Source organism: Anabrus simplex, chromosome 1 (genome assembly GCF_040414725.1).
Source record: "Anabrus simplex isolate iqAnaSimp1 chromosome 1, ASM4041472v1, whole genome shotgun sequence".
Taxonomy (NCBI): Eukaryota; Metazoa; Arthropoda; class Insecta; order Orthoptera; family Tettigoniidae; genus Anabrus; species Anabrus simplex.
This window is the reverse complement of record NC_090265.1, coordinates 843503839-843522880: the sequence shown is the minus strand read 5'-3', so window position 1 is coordinate 843522880 and position 19042 is coordinate 843503839. Positions and strand designations below refer to the sequence as shown.

Below are 19042 nucleotides of genomic sequence, written 5' to 3'. Positions count from 1 at the left end.
GAATTACTGTGAATATAATGTTATTTTAAAACAGACAAAGATCGTCGTAAAGTGGCAATACCGAAAGATTGATTCTGGACTTCTGTAAGCCAAATCTGCTGAAGAAATTCATAAAAAACCAGTGGGCCCAACCACTCGAGAGATGGCACTAGCCGAACAAAGACTTCTCAGGCCTAGCAAACCCCTTACTATCAGGGTAAGAAGAGAACAAGAACTCACAAGAGATGTCAGTACCTAATACCTTAGCAGAAAATGGCAACTTAAAACAGCTCACAGCAAAGTATTCTCACACAATAAATACCTTAACTGCAGATGGATATGGAAAGGGGTTTCCAACTTTGCTATATTTAAAAAACACTTCGTAAAGAGTTCATGTTGCTAATACCAACATTAGAGAAATCCAGAATAATCTTCTGTTCTGTTCAAGATAGTGCTCTTACATAGTTTACGTTCTAAATATTCCTAACACCAACATTATATGGGATGGAGTGGATGTTCTTTGAAATACAGTAATGTTTTTCCAATAACATGTTACAAAAGTGAAACCAGCTTTCTCAATGTCCACATTCTCATTCACTGTGTCATGAAGACAGTCACAACCCAACATTAACATGCACGGTCTCAGCAATCGTCACAAATTTTTATTTTAAATAGAACAGTCTTTTCCCCAGAAGAGATAGCATGTACGTACATCCTCCAAAAAGAAGCTTGTGCTTGTGATTATAGAGCAGCTGTGGTAGGTAGTGTAAGATAGTATCCTATTACTACACACACTTGTTTCTATAGTGATCTTTATAAAGTTAATGCTATGCAGAGAAGCACCCAATCACAAAAGCCACATCCCAGAAATCTTACCTAGAGGGGGCAGGCAGGGCGGGATAGCTCCTGCGATTATAGGCATTATAACCACGAGACTTCAAGCGTGAGCTAAACAAAACAGAAAAACATTAAAAGTAAGTGGAGAAATTAGCAAAATGAAAAACAAGAAGAAAAAAAATAATAAAATGTAATGCACAGTTTCCTTCCAAGAAACATTGGTTTGAAGATAGCTGAAAACTTCTAACCAAATTGCTACAGTGGGGCAGTAAATCTACTGATTACTCTAAAGCTGACTTATATCAGCCCAAAGGCTGGTTTGATCCTTGAATAGCACCATCAATGGTTAGGTGGTTATAGTAAAACCGCAATAACCAACAGCAGCACCAAACTCAGGCATACCAAGTGGGATGAGGAGTAAGGTAGTTAACCATTTGTTTCCTCACTGGGCCAGAAAGTTCTATTGCAGCATGACCAGCCCTATGAGTAGCACCTTTTATAACACCCAAATGTCAGCACCACCCATACCTCACTAGCTTCCATACCATCACATTGCAGGAAGCTACATTATGCTTCTATGGGGTGGGAAGAAAAAAAACAGCAGAAAACATAATTATAGGGTTTTTGTCTATAATTAGAAGCTATAAATCCAAGAACTACAACCTCCTGGACATTTTCCCTATTTATTAGGATTGGTACTAGATGTAGATTTGACCCAGTTTTACAGCCAAGTACCCTTCCTGATGCCAAATGTAAAAGATTGCATGTTTTTGTGGTGATTGGTAGTGTAGTGTGTTGTATGTAGGTGGAGAGAAGTGTGTTAAGACAAAAACATAGTACCCAAGCTAGAGGAATAAATGATATACAGTTAAAACCCTCGGCCTACTGGGAATCAAATTCTGGGTCCTCTGAACCAAAGTCCAGTATGGTGACCATTCAACGCAATGGCCTGACATTTCAAGAGGAATTATAGACTGCAGTCAGTAAAATCTTGTGTTCTCATGAGCTTGTGATTATAGAGCAGCTGTGGTAGGTTGTGTAAGATAGAATCCTATTACTACAGACACTTGTTTCTATAGTGATCTTTATAAAGTTAATGCTATGCAGAGAAGCACCCAATCACAAAAGCCACATCCCAAAAATCTTACCTAGAGGTAGAAAATACCATCAATGGGTTTTGGAAAAAGTCTGAAGCAAAAATCATTATCTCTCTCTCTCTCTCTCTCTCTCTCTCTCATCATGCTGAAGTATGTTTCTGGCAAAAATTGTATAGGAAAAGGCTAGGCTTGGTAAAGAAGCAGCTATTGCTTAAATAAAGATATAGACTCAGTATTTGCCTGTTACAAAAATGAAAAACCTGAATCCAAGTTTACAGCTGTGCAGCTTGCACCATGCAGCTAATTCGTTCAGTTCCCAGGAGTTTTTCTTGTTCTATGTACTGAACAAAATAAAAATGTTTTCAACTTTATTATAGCTATTGTTTGCATAAGCGGTCCTTATACTAATATGTCTGTACACTGGAAGTGATAAGTAACATTCAACTTTTTATGAAGTTAAGGTCTTAACATATGTTTTCTGTGTTCTTTCCTGAAGTGCAAAACACTATCTTCTACCTAAAACAACAAGCAAGCAAGCAAGCAAGCAAGCAAGCAAGCCAGCCAGCCCAGTATATTTCAAAAAACAGAAATAAATAGGCATTTTAAAATATTATTATTATTATTATTATTATTATTATTATTATTATTATTTTAAAAGTTTACAAAGATTTTAATAAAAAAAAAGGACAAGTGAAAAAAACACATGCCTCATGCAGCGTGTTGATCGATATGACTATGCTTCCACACAACTAGGATATCCCTTAAAGACTTAACTTCCCCTGCTCAGCATTAAATTAGGTATTACTACAATCTTGGATAAAAACAGAAGACAAAAGCCATAAATTTGTTACCTGAAGATTATAATTATACTGATCAAAACTAGTACTAAAATTAAAAATTGAGTTAATTTTAATTATCTCAAATCTAATATATTGATTACATGGATCTACACTTTCATTTTTTGTAAATAAAATGAAACCAAAACTGTAAAATATTCTTTTAGAGCTCCCGTAAAACTGGATATTTGCAAGTGCCTTATACTGCTAAAGCACAGATGTGTGTTTGTGTTTCAATTCACTTCCTAAAATCAAAGAGTATTTTCCACAAGAGATGTATTTTTGTGGCAGAAAGTCTCGATTCAGGGGCAAAATGCACAAGTTTCAAGGCTCTAAGTTGTTACTGGTGAAAAGTGGTCTTGAAATATCTCTATAGTTCTTAACAGTATTTGACTGCTTCAGGGAAAATTTCTGCCTTTCTGAAATTGGGTTCCATTTTAAACACCAATTTCAACCTGGGATCAACTATCAAGGCATGAAGCACAAATATTTAAACTTAGATTTGACAGCTAATAGAACCATGTGCCTTGCCTAACAATTTTAAAGAGAGTTCATGGGCCACAGTAAGCTTCCTTACTTAGTGAAAATGTCAGGAGATTGAGCTTAGTCTATATCCAGCAGGTTGTTCATTATATCTAGAAGTGTTTACCTTACAAATGCCAATGCTATATTCAATAATGCCATGCATTGATGCTGAAACTTTAGTGAAGAAAATCTATATATATACTGTAAAATAAGAGTTTTGTCTGTACATTGCTCAGAATTTTAAAAGAATGGTATTTCTTAATTGGTCATGTCCATAGTAACAAGGAAATGCACTTTTTTAATTTTCCATAATGTGTCTGTCTGTCTGTATGTATGTATGTATGTATACGCATCACGAGAAAACCACTGAAGAGAATTTAATGAAAATCTGTGTGTGAAGTCGTGGGATGAGCCACTACAATCTAGGCTTGAAATCATTTTACTCCGCTGATAGAAATGGTAGTTTAGGGGAAGGCCTAAAATTGAATTCTCAAATATTTATATTATTAGTGGTCCTATTGATAAATACTACATAACTAAAGTTATATAGAATTAAATTTCCGATCATTGATGTCGTACATTGTTACTGTACCAGCTTTGATAACACAGATGTTCATGAATTTGTATTTTTGTTGTCAAATCCATATCAATGCCAAGCCACGAGAAATGGGTTAACAGAATTTAATGAAAGTCGTATATAGAGTCGGGGAATACAGTCTAAGTCTACTGCAGTCTAAGTTATAAACAATTTCATTTGCCCTGTATGAAATTGTAGTTTAGGGGAAGACTCCAAACATTTATTAAATGCCTATGTCATTGGTCCTATCGAAAAGTACTATATAACAAAAGTTATAGAGAACACAATTTCTGACTACTTATGTTTTATTCAATTTTATCGTACCGATTAGATAAGAGTGGTACTTTAGAATCAGAAGAAAACTCAATATGAAGGCCCAGAATATTGAAAGCACATAACATTGAAAAACTATAACATTACATTGGCCATTGTTTGTGGTGATGTTCTTTGTCTCTTATGCTGCCGCTCAACTCCCACAGATTGGATTACAGCAGCAGCGTACCGAGTATAACAGCCTGATTGAATACTGGCGGGAAAGAGCTGGGGAGTTAGAAAACTTCCTTCTTTAGCATGTCATTCCTCTGGTTCATATATTTTCTGATACCATACTGTTGGTACGTAACTCACTGATTCATCATAGTATTCCAGCTATTCGATCTCTACTCTGACGCGCTGTTTTGAATGAGCAGTGTCCACTCTTAAGGCAGAGGCTCACTAAGAAGTAGTAGTAGTAGTAGTAGTAGTAGTAGTAGTAGTAGTAGTAGTAGTAGTAGTAGTATGACCTGGTTTAGAATTACAATTTAGGCATATTCTAAATTATAGCACCACAATTTACTAAATAACTCAAAATTCAACCTTGAAAAAGAGCCGTTTCTTAAAGAGTTTCGTCTCCACTTTTATTAAATTCTACATTCATTTTATTCAAAATTAGCAGTGAAGAGAGGGTTTCTCCTCTGGCTTGGAGGAAACAATTGCCACCAAGTCACATCGATATTTTCGCCGCCAGTGTAGTGAACTGAGATTTTCCGATTCATCGGGTACTCCTAGGAAAGAGATTAGTAAAAGGGCATAGTTTTTGCCCTGGGACTCTCCACACACACTCCAAAAAAAGACTAAGTTTTGACAGGTCACGGTTGTCTGTGGCCTGGTCATTCCAGCTCTGGAACTTTGGACTCTTAGATCGGCAGCATAGTACTGTTCGTTAAAAGTGAGAAAATGTGTGGTTTTTCATTTGATCAAGTATTTCATGTGAACGTTGCTTTTACCCGTGCCATTCCTATTGACGTCATTGTAATGATGACCTTTGTTCATTTCAGTTGGGAAAACCACCAAGACGGTCTTTCTGAGGATGTAAAAAGGCAGGTGGAGAGTGTCTGCCATTATAATGCAATTCCCCAACCTGATTGTGACTGAAGGTAGGCAAGTCGGCATACCACTACAATGAATCCCTAACCCGGTCATCATATGAGAAAAGACGTCTGCCGATTTCTCCGTCGCGTCTCCAGGGTAACGGTAAGAGCTATGCAATGTAATACAGTCTTACTCACAATGTGTACTCTACCTAATCTACAATTCTGTATACAGTGTAGAATTCCGTGGCGAAGCACGGGTACATCAGCTAGTATGTTATAAAATTGGTAAATGCACTCACATGTTCATAAAAAACACAGAACAGCTTGAAAGACTAGAGATAGGAAGTTCATATTCACAGGACATGTTCATTAGTATGTTCTGCAGAAACAATTAGCATTTCATTCAATTAGCCTTTCAGTCACCTAGGTTCAGCTGTGTTCTGTTGCCTAGTAGGCACTGGGTCCTCCATGGGCACTTATAACTTGTTCCATGAGTGATGGCATTGACGCATATAAGGCGTGAATGGTGTCCTGGGGTATAGCCATCCATGCTGCATTCACTTGGTTCCACAGTACATCTTTGGAGGTTGGCATGGGATCACAGCACCGTACCCCTCATTCCACCACATCCCACACATTTTTGATTGGCGACAAGCCCAGGGCAATAGTCTGACATCCTGTGACAACAAGAAGGCACATGTTTGTGCAGCAACATGTGGTCGCGCATCGTCCTGCTGAAATATGGATGGGATGCCGTGCAGAAAGGGTATGGCTACGGGTTGCAGCATGTCATTCACGGAGGTCAAACTGGTCACAGTGCCCTGGACACGCACCAACTGTGATTTGTTGTTGCGCCCAATAGCACTCCACACCATAAGGCCTTGAGTCTGCGCTGTATGTCTTGTGTAAATAGTCAATGTAATGACTCTCCCCCTGCCTGCGGCGAACCAAAATGCGGCCATTTTCAGACAAACAGAACCTGGATTAGTCTGAAAACACTATCTGCTGCCATTCCTGTTCCCAGTGACATCATTCCATACACCATTTCATTCTAGCATGTTTATGCACATTAGTCAAAGGTAGGCGGAGAAGTGGACGATGTGCCAGTAACCCAGACCGTTATAAAAGGCGACGGACTGTCACTTCTAACTGTGTATGATGTGTTACACTGTTCCCCTGCTGCGCCAGAGCCGAGAAGGACACAGATCTGTCCTGCAATGCTATTCGGATGAGGCGTCGATCTCCTCGGGGGAGTGGGGGGGGCCTGGGTGGTGCTACCAGACCCATCTTGCCGTGTTCTATGGCCTTCTGTGAACCATTCTGTACACACCCGTTGCACTGCCGTCACAAGCTTTAATTTCCTGGATGGATGCATCATGTTCTCTCATGCCAATAATGCGCCCCCTTTCAAACTCGCTCATTTGACGGCACAGGTCTCACACACATCTGCGAGGCATCCTGCACATCTGCTCAAATCACACTGATCCATTACCTTCGGTTTATAGCGACGAGAGATGGAGGCACATTTTACAAATCTGTGGTGGTGCGCCGAGACATCTATGTGGACCTTGAATCTGAGGGCTGACATGGTTCATATGCTGACCATTTCTTCAGAACATACTAATGCACAAGTCCTGTGAATATTAACTTCCTATCTCTACTCCTTCAAGGTGTTCTGGTTTTTATGAACATGAGCATATCAGAAACCAACAATATACCAGATGTATGCTTACATTTTTGCCAGTTTTTGTGGCAAAGAAAACAAGTCATTTTCAAAGGAAATTCATTTTCTGTTTATTCAAAATATTGGCCATCGGCTTCTACACACATGACCCATCTTTCAGGTTAAGTTATGAACACAATGCCAGAAAAACTGCTTGTCTTTTGCGGCAAACCATTCACCGAGCCATTTTCCAACTTCCTCGAAATTGCTGAAGTGCTGCTCTGCGAGTGTGTGCCCTGTTGAACTAGTTTTGCTGTGCGAGACAGCGCAATGTCGTGTAACAGAATGACTGCCATGTCTTCTGGCCCATTCCGGTTGTCTTTCGATCAATGCGTGATCTAAATCATTTATTGGCGACAGCGCTGTACATTTACGGTTTTGCCGGGGTACAAGAGTTCATAATGCACAATACCGCTCTGGTCCCATCAAACACAAAGCTTTGTCTTCTTGCCGAAACAATTTGGCCTTGGTGTTGAAGGACCAGCTTAGCCACGAGACAGCCACGTATTTTCTCGACTTCGGGTTTTCAAAGTAAATCCATTTTTCGTCATGCATCACAATTCGATACAGAAATAATTTTATTTCGTGGTCTTGAAGCAGAATTTCACAAGTGACTTTGCGATTTTCCATTTCAAGTTCATTCAAATCCTGTGGGACCAATTTACCGAGTTTAGTGATCATGGCCATTGCTCATACACGTCCGTCGATTGTTTCTTGCGACACATTTAATGCTTGTGTCAATTGCTGTTGAGATTGAGTTGGGTCTCATTCAATAATGCTTGCGTCTTAATAGGGGGGAAAAGAAAATCACTTTTTTTCTTGCAGCTTCCTCTTGCTGGGATTTCTTCTCTTTGTGTACCCTTGCTCTGAAGAAGTGCTCTAATTTATCCCAGCATGTTCCATGGACTCCCACAATACATTCTGGACACCACTGTCTGGATCGCGCCCTCACTTTTCTGCTGTTGCCACACATACACTGCACTTCCGGAGTTGTTTGCAATGGTGTATTGTCATTTCACAAATTATCCAAAGTTTCTCGCCTGGATTTTCAATGTCCTCAGAATCATTTTCACTATGAAAATCCTAAATTCACTACCCTTATCAGAAGCTTGTAAAAATATCCCATTCAGTTAGCAACTTTTTTGATTTCGACGCTGCCATGTTTGTATACTATAGTCACATGACAACTACTAGTTACGAGATTTGTATGGCCATGGAACTCCAACAAATACTACCAAAAGTGACAATAGAGGTGATAAATGCGAACTAGAGATATTCAAGTTGATATACAAATGTTTCACAACAAACGACGAAATCAAGAAAACATGCATTTACTGAGGATCACAAAAAGCGATCCTGGCACCACAGGAAGACACAGTGAGCCATTTTTAGTTATCCTTGGCACTTCTTGGGTTAATGGTTATGTTATCTGCGATTAAGTTTAATTTGGATGTAATATACATGTTTGAAGCATTTTTAAAATCTTGATATTGATAAAAAAATAAAGATCAATGGAAAGCAAACAAATGCCATTCGCTATGCAAGTAACACTGATGCTAGCCGACACTTCAAAGGGCGAGGCAGCAAAAAGTTACTGGCACTTCAGCTGGTGCTGCTGCACCAGTAGACTGGGGAGATGCATGCTTTGTTTCTGAGCGCAGTGAGCCTGGTTAGCGTACAGAGTGAATGTTTATTTACAAATTGAGTTTTTGTTGAGTACACATTAGCATTATTAGTGTTGCATTCCTAAACCTGTTAAACGTTACTAGCTATCAGTAGGGTGATGTATAGAATTGAACATTTCTGCTAAAGAAACTGTGCGACAGAACCATTTGTAAATTTCAATGTTTCCGTGGTGCTGGAAGACAATTACATAACCAAAATATTCAGGAAATTGTGAGAAATAGGGCCTGTTTTAAAGATAGAGAGAGAACCACAGGAGAAATTAAAACTTGACACCAAGACTTCCTACTACAATTGTAAGCCATGGCTCAAGGGATACTTAGATTTCCTATGATCATCCCCACAGAATTCACTAGGACAGCACAGTTTTCGATGAGGACTTGCTAATGAACTATAGAAAAATAAAGGGGACATGCAGAAAAATGTTTAAAAAATGAATGATGTACATATGTAAACTTAACCCATTGGGTGGGCGATACGGCGAGATCCGCGGCTAGAAGTCACTTGCTCGGTGGGGAACGCGGATATATCCGCCGATTCAAATTTTTTTTTTTTTTCAGTTGCCTGCCTGCAGAGGTTTATTTTTCTTTTCAGCAGTGTATTCCAGATGAGTCTGCCCTCCGATGTGAATGTTTTCAACTATGTTCTCCCAATACCTATGCGTCATCCATGAATTGCAACATAAAGAACGCAACTGACGTCTGGGCAAGAACGATCTAAGGCCTAATAGTTCCGCGCTGAAGTTTTAGCTCACCGCCTAATCGTCCCTTGGATGTAATAATATTGCTGTTGGAGGAAATTCTAGTGATTATGACACTGAAAAGACATCTCTGATGACATTTTAGAACTGTGACCTGATTTATTATCCCCTTCCTTCACGACTGGAGTGTGTGTTTATCGTGAGTTACACGACATTTTATTATCGTAGGCATCCGTAATATTTTATGATTTCCGTCCAAACTGCTGAGACCAGGGTTCTATTCGATCCATTTTCTTACATTTCTTTCCGCTAAAATATCTGTAACGAATTACCGGCCCCCACTCCTAGAGGAAGATGATTTACGGGTCATGATAAACGAAATGTTGGAATTTAGTGGAGAGAATTGTGGTATTAATGAAGTAAGTTCTGCCGAAGGGAACTCCGTGACAGGAAATTACCTGGAATAAGTACTACAGGCTCGTAGCTGATGCAAATGTTCAGCAGTCGCAAAAGAAACGACACATGTTTGATTCCAGTTCAAGTAGCGATCATGACAGTGACAGTTGTGACGATAATACTGATTACAATCCAATCATTGCAAGTTCTTCATCAACTTGTACTGAAAATGGACACAGAAATTCCCGCTTTGATCCAAATTTCCATCGTGATGTAATGAGTGTTTTTAGTGAAAACAAAACTGAGCGAAATATTTTAATGACTTTATGACGAGATATGGCAGAACATAGCTGAACAGACAAAAGATGCCGAGCAGGAAATTGCACACAAAACCCAGTTTAGTAAGATGAAAGTTAGGAATCGAGATCAAGACCGTGTCCGAACAAATAAGGATGAAATAAAGCTTCTTATGGCCATACTGTTGCCGCAGGTGATTGTACAGAAACCTAAATTAGGATATTATTTCTCCTAATCGCTTGTTCACTACGCCTATTTTCTATGAGCTGATGACACAGATTTTTTCTCGCCAGATTGAGTGGCCTGGCCGGCCTCCTGACACCAACTTGGCAGGTTCGATTCTGGCTCATGCCGGTGGTATTTGAAGGTGCTCAAATACGTCAGCCTCTTGCAAGGTGATTTACTGGCATGCAAAAGAACTCCTGCAGGACTAAATTCCGGCACCTCAGTGTCTCCGAAGACCGTAAAAGTAGTTAGTGGGACATGAAGCCAATAACATTATTATTATTATTATTGATATTATTATTACTATTATTAGATTTTCCTCCACACCTTTATACATATCTCTGACAATGAGGTGAATAATACAAAACTTCCTCCAAAAATATACGAGATAAATCTAGTATTTGACCACCTGTTAGCAAAATTTTTGGAAGCTTATACCCTGATGGCAAAATGTCAATTGATGAGAACCTCTTGCTATGGAAAGGATGGCTAGGGTGTAAAGTTTACATAAGAAAACAATCGCGTTTCGGAATGGAATTATATAAATTATGCGAAGGCGAGACAGGTTATGTTACATGACCTGCTTCCGTGTGTATCATAATGAACAGCTGTAAAAAACATAAGACTGTGAAGACCGTAAATACTGTAAATATTACCTGTATTGTAGTGTAATGTAGTCCGTTTATGTCACTTAGTAATTGTAGGGAGGCGATATAAATTTGATCCCTCGAAAGTGCAAACCAACATAACAGAAAATTTCGTATTATAATTTATTCTATTGCACATCTTTTAAGTATATGTAAACTTTGTAAATCTACAATTTACATATACAGAAACATTTATTTCCAGGCAGAGATTGATAGTAAAGTGCCTAAAATATTCAGGTGAAAGTTATTGTATAAACAAAAACCAGAGCTTTGCTGTTAGGAAGAAGCAATCTCGATATCACAGTGTGAAAGCACTTAGTACGTTTTTGCACAAAGTATTGAAAAATTAAAATAGAATTTTTCAAGAATTAAATACATTATATTCAAGTAAATATTTCTCTTTTGGCCCTTCAATAGCTGATTTTAGTCTAAGATTGTTTTTAATCAAGTAATTAAATATTTTCTTCAATCAGGGAAATCGCTCCCCACCTGAGAGTGAGCCACTGTGTACCGAGCTCCCTGCTTAAGAGGTGAATTTCTTACAAAATAAGCCATACTTTTCAATGTCTACTCAATTTCAACGTAAACTTGAAAGCTTTCCAGTTTGCCAAACACACAATTTCTATGAGAAATTTTACACAATAACATACCTGTGAAAAAAATATTAAATATGAAATTAACAGATCTATTTTCATATATGTTTTGTTTGAAAACAAGACAATATACTTTTATATATTTCGTCAATTCTTTTTACTTTAGGGTTATTTTCCCAATTTCCACAATATTTTCTTGAGGTTATCATAGCATCCACAGCAACATTTTCTCACAATTTTACCATCTTTCTATCCGCTCAATTTTTGTCAGAAAATCGTGCATTCTAAATGGTCTTGGATGATCAGAAGCCACTATACTTGCTGTAGGCTATGTCCAGTACGAGGAATTCTTGTATTATATCTTGCTGTGCCTACAACACAGTCGTTCTTAATTTCCTCCTTGCTGTTGGATGTAATTGTTGATATAACAATGTGGCATTTGTAGTGCAATTTAGAGACACCGTTTCCTCGCTCAGATCCCCCATGGCCCTTCCAGCAGCAATTCTGAACTTGAGAACATAGCAAAAGATTATTTAAATTTAATCGGTGGCGAGACAATGTTCAAAACTGAGAAATTTGATTGGTCCTCATACAGGATGCTGACGCAAGAGTTTCCGCTTTGAGTCATCAAGCTTGCCTGAGGCAACTCTTGTGGCGCACTACAATGGGCTTTGGTTGAAACAGGCGTGTTGTCTGAGTGGGCAATGGCTCCACTGGAGGCCACACCATTTCCATGGGTATGATTTTAATTATTTTTCTAATTTAAAATATTGTTACTTTCACGTTTTCTCCAGGCTATGTTTATCAACCTTTTGATTTTCTATTTAATATGTAATATTTCGTTGCGTAAGATACAGACAATAAGGCAACACATTCTAGCGTGGATTAATAGACATTCTAAGAAGGATGGTAACTTTTCTAATTTCATAACTATACAATCTACCCTTCTAATGTCTTGACTGTAAGTTATCGCTCATCTGCAATATCACTGGGAAATACCGGCACCAAACACACAGGCAAACAGCGACAAAATGAGTTAATCAGGAACTAATTCACAAAAACGGAAGTTAATATTTGCTCTTTTCAAAGGTAAACAGCAGAATGAACAAGTTCTTTTTTCATAACAGTGTCATATTCTTGTGGTCTGTTATAACAACTAATCGAACATTCCGGTACTGGCAAATGTACGAGTAGGTACACCCCTGCTGGGAACCCTTGTATTTCACCTCCAGTGGCCGCCTCTATCGTAGGAGTATGTAGGTTTTCCCCATTTCGTGTTTATTAGGTACTCTCACCTAAGTATTGGCTACTCTGGAGTGTGTGTGTGTGTGTGTGTAGTGATTAAGTTTTAGATATGTATGCATTTTAAGTTTTATTTTGTTTCTGGGGTGTCTGTAGAAACATCTTGTTTTTGAATACAATTATGCTGAACAGTTACAAACAGCGGCTTTACGTCGCACCGACACAGATAGGTCTTATGGCAACAATGGGATAGTAAAGGCCTAGAAGTTGGAAGGAAGCGGCTGTGGCCTTAAGGTACAGCCCCAGCATTTGCCTGGGGTGTGAAAATGGGAAACCACTATTCGAACCACTATCTCCCAAATACAAGCTTGCAGCTGCGTGCCCGGAAGAAAGTTGCCACCTAATGTAATTTTAAGTGGAAAACAACGCCTGAGCAAATATAGTTTCCCCGTGGAATTCATGTACGAGTGCAAGCAAAGGGTTGGGTGAACAAAGAGCTGATGCTGAACTGGGTAAAAACTGTGTGGGACAGGCCAACACCGCCTAGATATAAGGCCTCACAACCATTCTGGGAATATACTGTGACGTCAGCATTGACAGGCAAGCTTTAATCTTTTCAGTAATAACACAGCAACGAATTTGGCCATGTAACGCTGAAATTAGAAGAGTTTTAATTCGTTTAGTGGTGCCAATTGCTAATACCGTTGTACATAATGTTACTGATGTGTTGGGTACTCAACTGTAAGGAGAACAGCGACAGTGATAACGAAGTGCATGCATTAAGTTTCCAAAAGACGAGGTTATGCGGCAGATATGTTTACGTGCAATTCCAAGACAAGACTACAGATTTACAAATAACTCAGTGGTGAGTAACTACTATTATTACATTCTCACACAATCATAATGAGCATAGGCCTATGACGTATTTAACTACACGCAACAGCTGGTGATATGTAGGCATATTTACTCTTCAATGATATAAGGTTATGTTAGCTCACAATCATGGAATACATTATTTCAACGGTATTAGTATTATTATTATTATTATTATTATTATTATTATTATTATTATTATTATTATTATTATTATTACACGCATTAAAACATACCACCTACAAGAGCTGCTGGTGTAGGCCGATTCACTCTGTTCACTGTGATACATTATTTTACAGGTATGCCACAGACATTTCAAAGTCTTATATTTTATGGGAAATAACTGGTACTGATCCTCAGGAAAAACTTTTGACTACTCCTCTTCCAAGACCATGACTGTCAGAGACTGCAGTGCTTTGTCTTTCCCAACTGCCCATCGTATTTATCGTCACATTCTGGCAGGTGAAGAGAAGAACCAGGCAAGAAAGGAGAATACAAAGAGGAGCAATAAACAGACCCATTGAAGATCGTACATATCTCATACCGTACACAGAATTTCAATCCACAATCTTACACAGCTGAAAAGGACAATAAACATGTTGTTACCTGATGGTTGTTGTACTGTGATGAAGGGAACGTAAGTCATTTTTCTGTACGTCGATACATCCAGGCAACCATACTGAATAGCATATGTAATCATCTAATAGGACATGGCCTTTATTCTAAACGGGTTTTATTAAAGTATAAAATATTTCTAATGTATATGTGAACAAAATTACTAATACAAATGCAGTATATTCTTTAGTTACAAAACATCATAGCTGCATCACAAGGAATGAGTAACAATCTGTAGAAAGATTCAAGAAATAAGTTAATTCTAGTCCTAGTTGGTGAACTGAACACCGAGGATGATGTCCCCCATAGTTAATTTAACAGTCGCAGTCAAAACATTTCTTAGTTCGTAAAGGAGTATGCGTATGATTTTCTTGTTATCTGTTCAACCTTCTGACTGATATCTCCTCATGTTTACAAATTTATGGCCGACCCCGTGGTGAAGGGATATAATGCCTGCCCCATACCCGGAGGACCCGAGCTCGATTCTCGGCCAAGTCAGGGATTTTTACCTAGATCTGAGGGCTTGTTCGAGGTCCACTCAGCCTACGTGATTATTAGAGCCCGGATTTCCATGCACTGTCAAATCTCGAAATATGCATGCATTCATGCACTGTCATATAGCAAAACATGCACAATAACGTGGAATATATGCACTAACAAAATTCAGTTCCACATGGTTATATTTTCAGTTCTTCTTGAAACATTGTACAACTAATTTTTCCAACTTTTCTTGACTTAAGCTCATCAGTTTATCTGTCAGTACATTCATACGTCACAATTGACAGGTGCATACTTAAATGAAGACATTTGGGACAATGTGAGGTCAAATTGTACATCCTTTGCATTTTTACTACACAAAATGTCTTTTATAAGCGTGACAAAATCAAAATCAGGATTTGACGGATAGCTTTGTTCAGCTTATCTCTAGCTGTCGTAGCTACTTCTCCGTGCGATGATTGCAGACACGTTTCAATGTCTTCATTAACAGCTAAATATTCGACAAGCGGTAGACCTGTAGTTTCCAACTTTGTTATCACAGCAGGCAATTTTCCAAAATTTTATTTTATATACATTAAGTATTGCTGCTCATTTGTTTTGCTGAATTCCACTTGCACATCTACTGGTAAACTATCTACGACCTAAAACCGGGAAAAAAAAAAAAAAAAAAAAATTCAACTAAGTGATGCTAAGCCTAATCAGTGGGATTAAGTTCATTGATGGTAAATTGGATTATAGGATCTCTATGGTATGTACTAACTTTGGTTGTCACGTAGGATGTCATGGAATATGTTCTATTTCTCTCTGTATCACAATAATAGACATGTAACGTGGAAAAACGGTCACAAATTTTGCAAATCAACATTAATAAAAGACACTATCGTGTAACTCAACATTATATATATGCCAAAGTCAGAAAAAAAAGCCATATTATGCGATATAAATGTCCAAATATTCACTATTAAATAGAAAATCTTCAAAATATGCATTATGCACGCACTTTCTCCTAAAAAGGCCAAAACATGCAAACATGCACAGAAAAAGAACGGTTATTTGGAATCGTCGTGTCATAAAATGAATATTTGCAAAGTTTGAGAAGTTTAACCAGTTTATTTAAAAACATGTATTTGCATGGAAATCCGGGCTCTAGTGATTACATTTGCAAGCTATCGTACGGTGAGATAGCGGCCCTGGTCTAGAAATATAAGAATAACGGCCGAGATGATTCGTCCTGCCGAATACAAGACACCTCGTAATCTGCAGGCCTTCGGGCTGAGCAGGGCCAAGGCCAAGCCCTTCAGGGCTATTGCGCCGTGCGATGTTCATGAATTTATGAGACATAGTAGCAATTTAATTTTGCCACATGTCAATACTTTTAAAAGAGTAGGCTCCGGTCTGAATAGTAATCCAATATTAGGACAAACTTACATACTTTCTGGAATACATAAAACATGAAGTTCAAGGTTTTGAACAGAATGACAAATTGGTAACATCGATGGTAGGTGAAATTCTCATTTAACCATACATGAACTTCAAGGGAGGAAACATTGTAGGCTCATGTGCAAATACTGCCAGTGATGCAACATCAGCGCAGATGTTAGGCCTATGCTAATATTACATGTGCTAGTTTTCTTTTAAGTCTTTTAAGATCATGTAATGCCTATTTAAATTGAAATATATTTGTAACATCCTGTTGAGCTGTTAGCAATTGGGCCTAAGTAAGTTAACATTGCAAGATGCTGTCATGTTTTAAAACTGTTTGCTGTTTATCTTTAATGGCAGTCACTAAAATACGGTAATGACAGTATAATTCAGTATACTTCAAAATTTAAATGATATCTGTTAGTAAATAAATTATTCCACTGACAAAAAATATTAAAATCATGTCTGTGTTTAATCATGTTCCGCGTTTCTCGGCATTGCCATCCCTCCATAGTGTGATATCACCACGCTGTTGTTAGGCCTCATTATCTAGGTGGTGTTGGATAGGCCTGGTGCACTACTGAAACAGCCAGCTCAGCTTGTTTTAGATAGTTTCCGAAGTTACCTCATGAAGAAAGTGAAGGAACTTGATGAAAATAAGACATGACAGGTAGCCATTCCTGGTGGCCTAACATCTACTTTGCAGCCACTGGACATATGTATTAAAAAATCATTTAAATGCCACTTATGTAGATTTTACGAGTGAATGATAGCAGCGATCAATTTATCTCCTCTGGAAATAATAAGCGTCCATTCTTCGATTTATTATGCTCGTGGACAATTAAGAGTTGGGACCTTACACCACCAGAACTAGTTTCCAAGAGCTTCAAAAGGACTGAGATTTCAAATGTACTATACAGATCTGAAGATGACGCAGCCTGGCAGAGTGATGAATAATCTGATACTGGAATGAGCAGCGGCGAGAACGGCGCATCAGATACCGAAACCAACGATAGCGACAAGATTTTGAGTAAACTGTTTACCAGGACGACCATATTTTACAACAATGCAATAATCTTTTGCTAGTGTGATTTTAATTTTTATACACCAATTAACAACAATTAACTTTATAAATTAATTTTTATTTTCAGATTGGAGAATCGTTCGCTGAACTGTTTCAAATTATGAATTTTGGAGTACTTTAATTATTTCGATATACTGTAGGCCTATATACAAGAGTATTACATGCACCTTCTATAAAATACAATTTACTTATACATTCATTTTTTTCAGTAATACAAATACTAATTGAAAAATATTTTCCACACAATTGTCGCAATCTATATTTTCAAAAATTTTGGTATAACATGTGCTACTATTAAGCAGTGAAATACGGTATTTGTTGCGTGATAGCCTATATCTGGATTAGGAATATAATCTTGTTATGTTGACTAGCGTGGTGCATTTTTGTCTTGTGATACCAAGACATGGATACGGGAAAAGGTCACGAAATTCCTTACTAATGAAGACAAAATTAACATCTGTCAGAAAGTTGGATTTTTTCAAGTTTCTTTATGTTGCACCGACACATAGGTTTTATTGCGACGATGGGACAGGAAAGGGCTAGGAGTGGGAAGGAAGCGGCTGTGGCCTTAATTAAGGTACAGCCCCAGCATTTGCCTGGTGTGAAAATGGGAAACCACGGAAAACCATATTCAGGGCTGCCGACAGTGGGGCTCGAACCCACTATCTCCAGAAAACTAGATACCGGCCGCGCTTAAGCGACTGCAGCTATCGAGCTCGGTCTGTCAGAAAGTGGATTGGATTCCACATCTTTAAGCACACACAGGTGGCATGAATGTTGCTACTTGCACCTTTGAGTTTTGGCACAATCAAGCCGGTCGTAGATTTGTCGGATTCAAAACTGTGGCCAAAGTCATTCCTCACCGTCTCATAATGTGCTAAAAGCAACTACTGTAGTAAGAGTACTGCAGGGTTAATGAATATTACTGGTTTGAGGAGTTAAAGAAAGGAAGGGAAATATGTAAGAAAATAAGCCTTACAATGACAGTGAAAGTACAGAGAAGAAATTTTAGGCAGTTTTGCTAAGTATATCGAATTTACATACTCAAAGGAGAAAAGTGCAATACAGCATTCCTAATATGAATTCTATCTCAAATGCATTTTGTATAGAGTACAGTATATACAGTAAGCAGAAGTAATACTGGCAATAAAGAAACCAAGACCTAATACACCTGAAAGTCCTGTTCAAATAGCTTTATATAAACAAAAAAGGATGTCTAGAAATCCTAGTCTCACATTTTATTTTTAATCCAACAATAAAAATCAATACTTTTCCAAATCAAATGAAATCAACAAAAGTCTCTCCCATTCTAAAATCTGGGAAACTAGCATCACTATTACCTTGGAATGGAAACTCGACACAAGATAACCGAGGTAAACTGGAGTATTGTTTGACAAAGGGTTGTCGTACACCATGCAACTTTCTAAGCACTCAGGCGATTGTTACCATATCCTCGGGTTTTTTTTATTAAGAGAGGACAGTCAAGCCTTTGCAGACAGTGAGCTATTACACTGATCTAGTCTAGTCTCTTACGTCATAAATTAGAACATGATAGTGTTATCTGCAACTCCAGATGTAATAACCATAAGCAGATCATTCAAACTGCCTGGAGAAAATTTTAGATAGTTCTTAACAGCTGTTAACCCTATAGAATCTCATATGAAATTCCTGGTATATTTTCAGATATGGCATACTGGAAATTAAATGCAAATGAATAATATCAAACTTCTATTGTATATAACATAACTACAGTGGAATCTCGATTTTCCGTTTCCAGAAACTACGTTATCTGGGTTTACTCGTTCAGATTATGTGGTCCCGCGAGCATCCTAATTACAGTA

At 38.1% G+C, this 19042-nt stretch overlaps 1 protein-coding gene across 3 annotated transcripts in view; it reads right to left on the bottom strand.

The window, feature by feature from the left end:
• Positions 1 to 19042, bottom strand: part of Mlf (myeloid leukemia factor) — a 185822-nt gene that overhangs the window by 45141 nt on the left and 121639 nt on the right. For 2 of the 3 annotated variants that reach the window (XM_067136405.2, XM_067136408.2), the window contains exon 6: positions 856 to 927. The exons of the other annotated variant lie outside the window; for it this stretch is intronic. In XM_067136405.2, coding sequence (XP_066992506.1) covers positions 856 to 927 — 72 coding nt within the window. The remainder of the gene's footprint in view (positions 1 to 855; positions 928 to 19042) is intronic. 3 annotated transcript variants of the gene reach the window in all.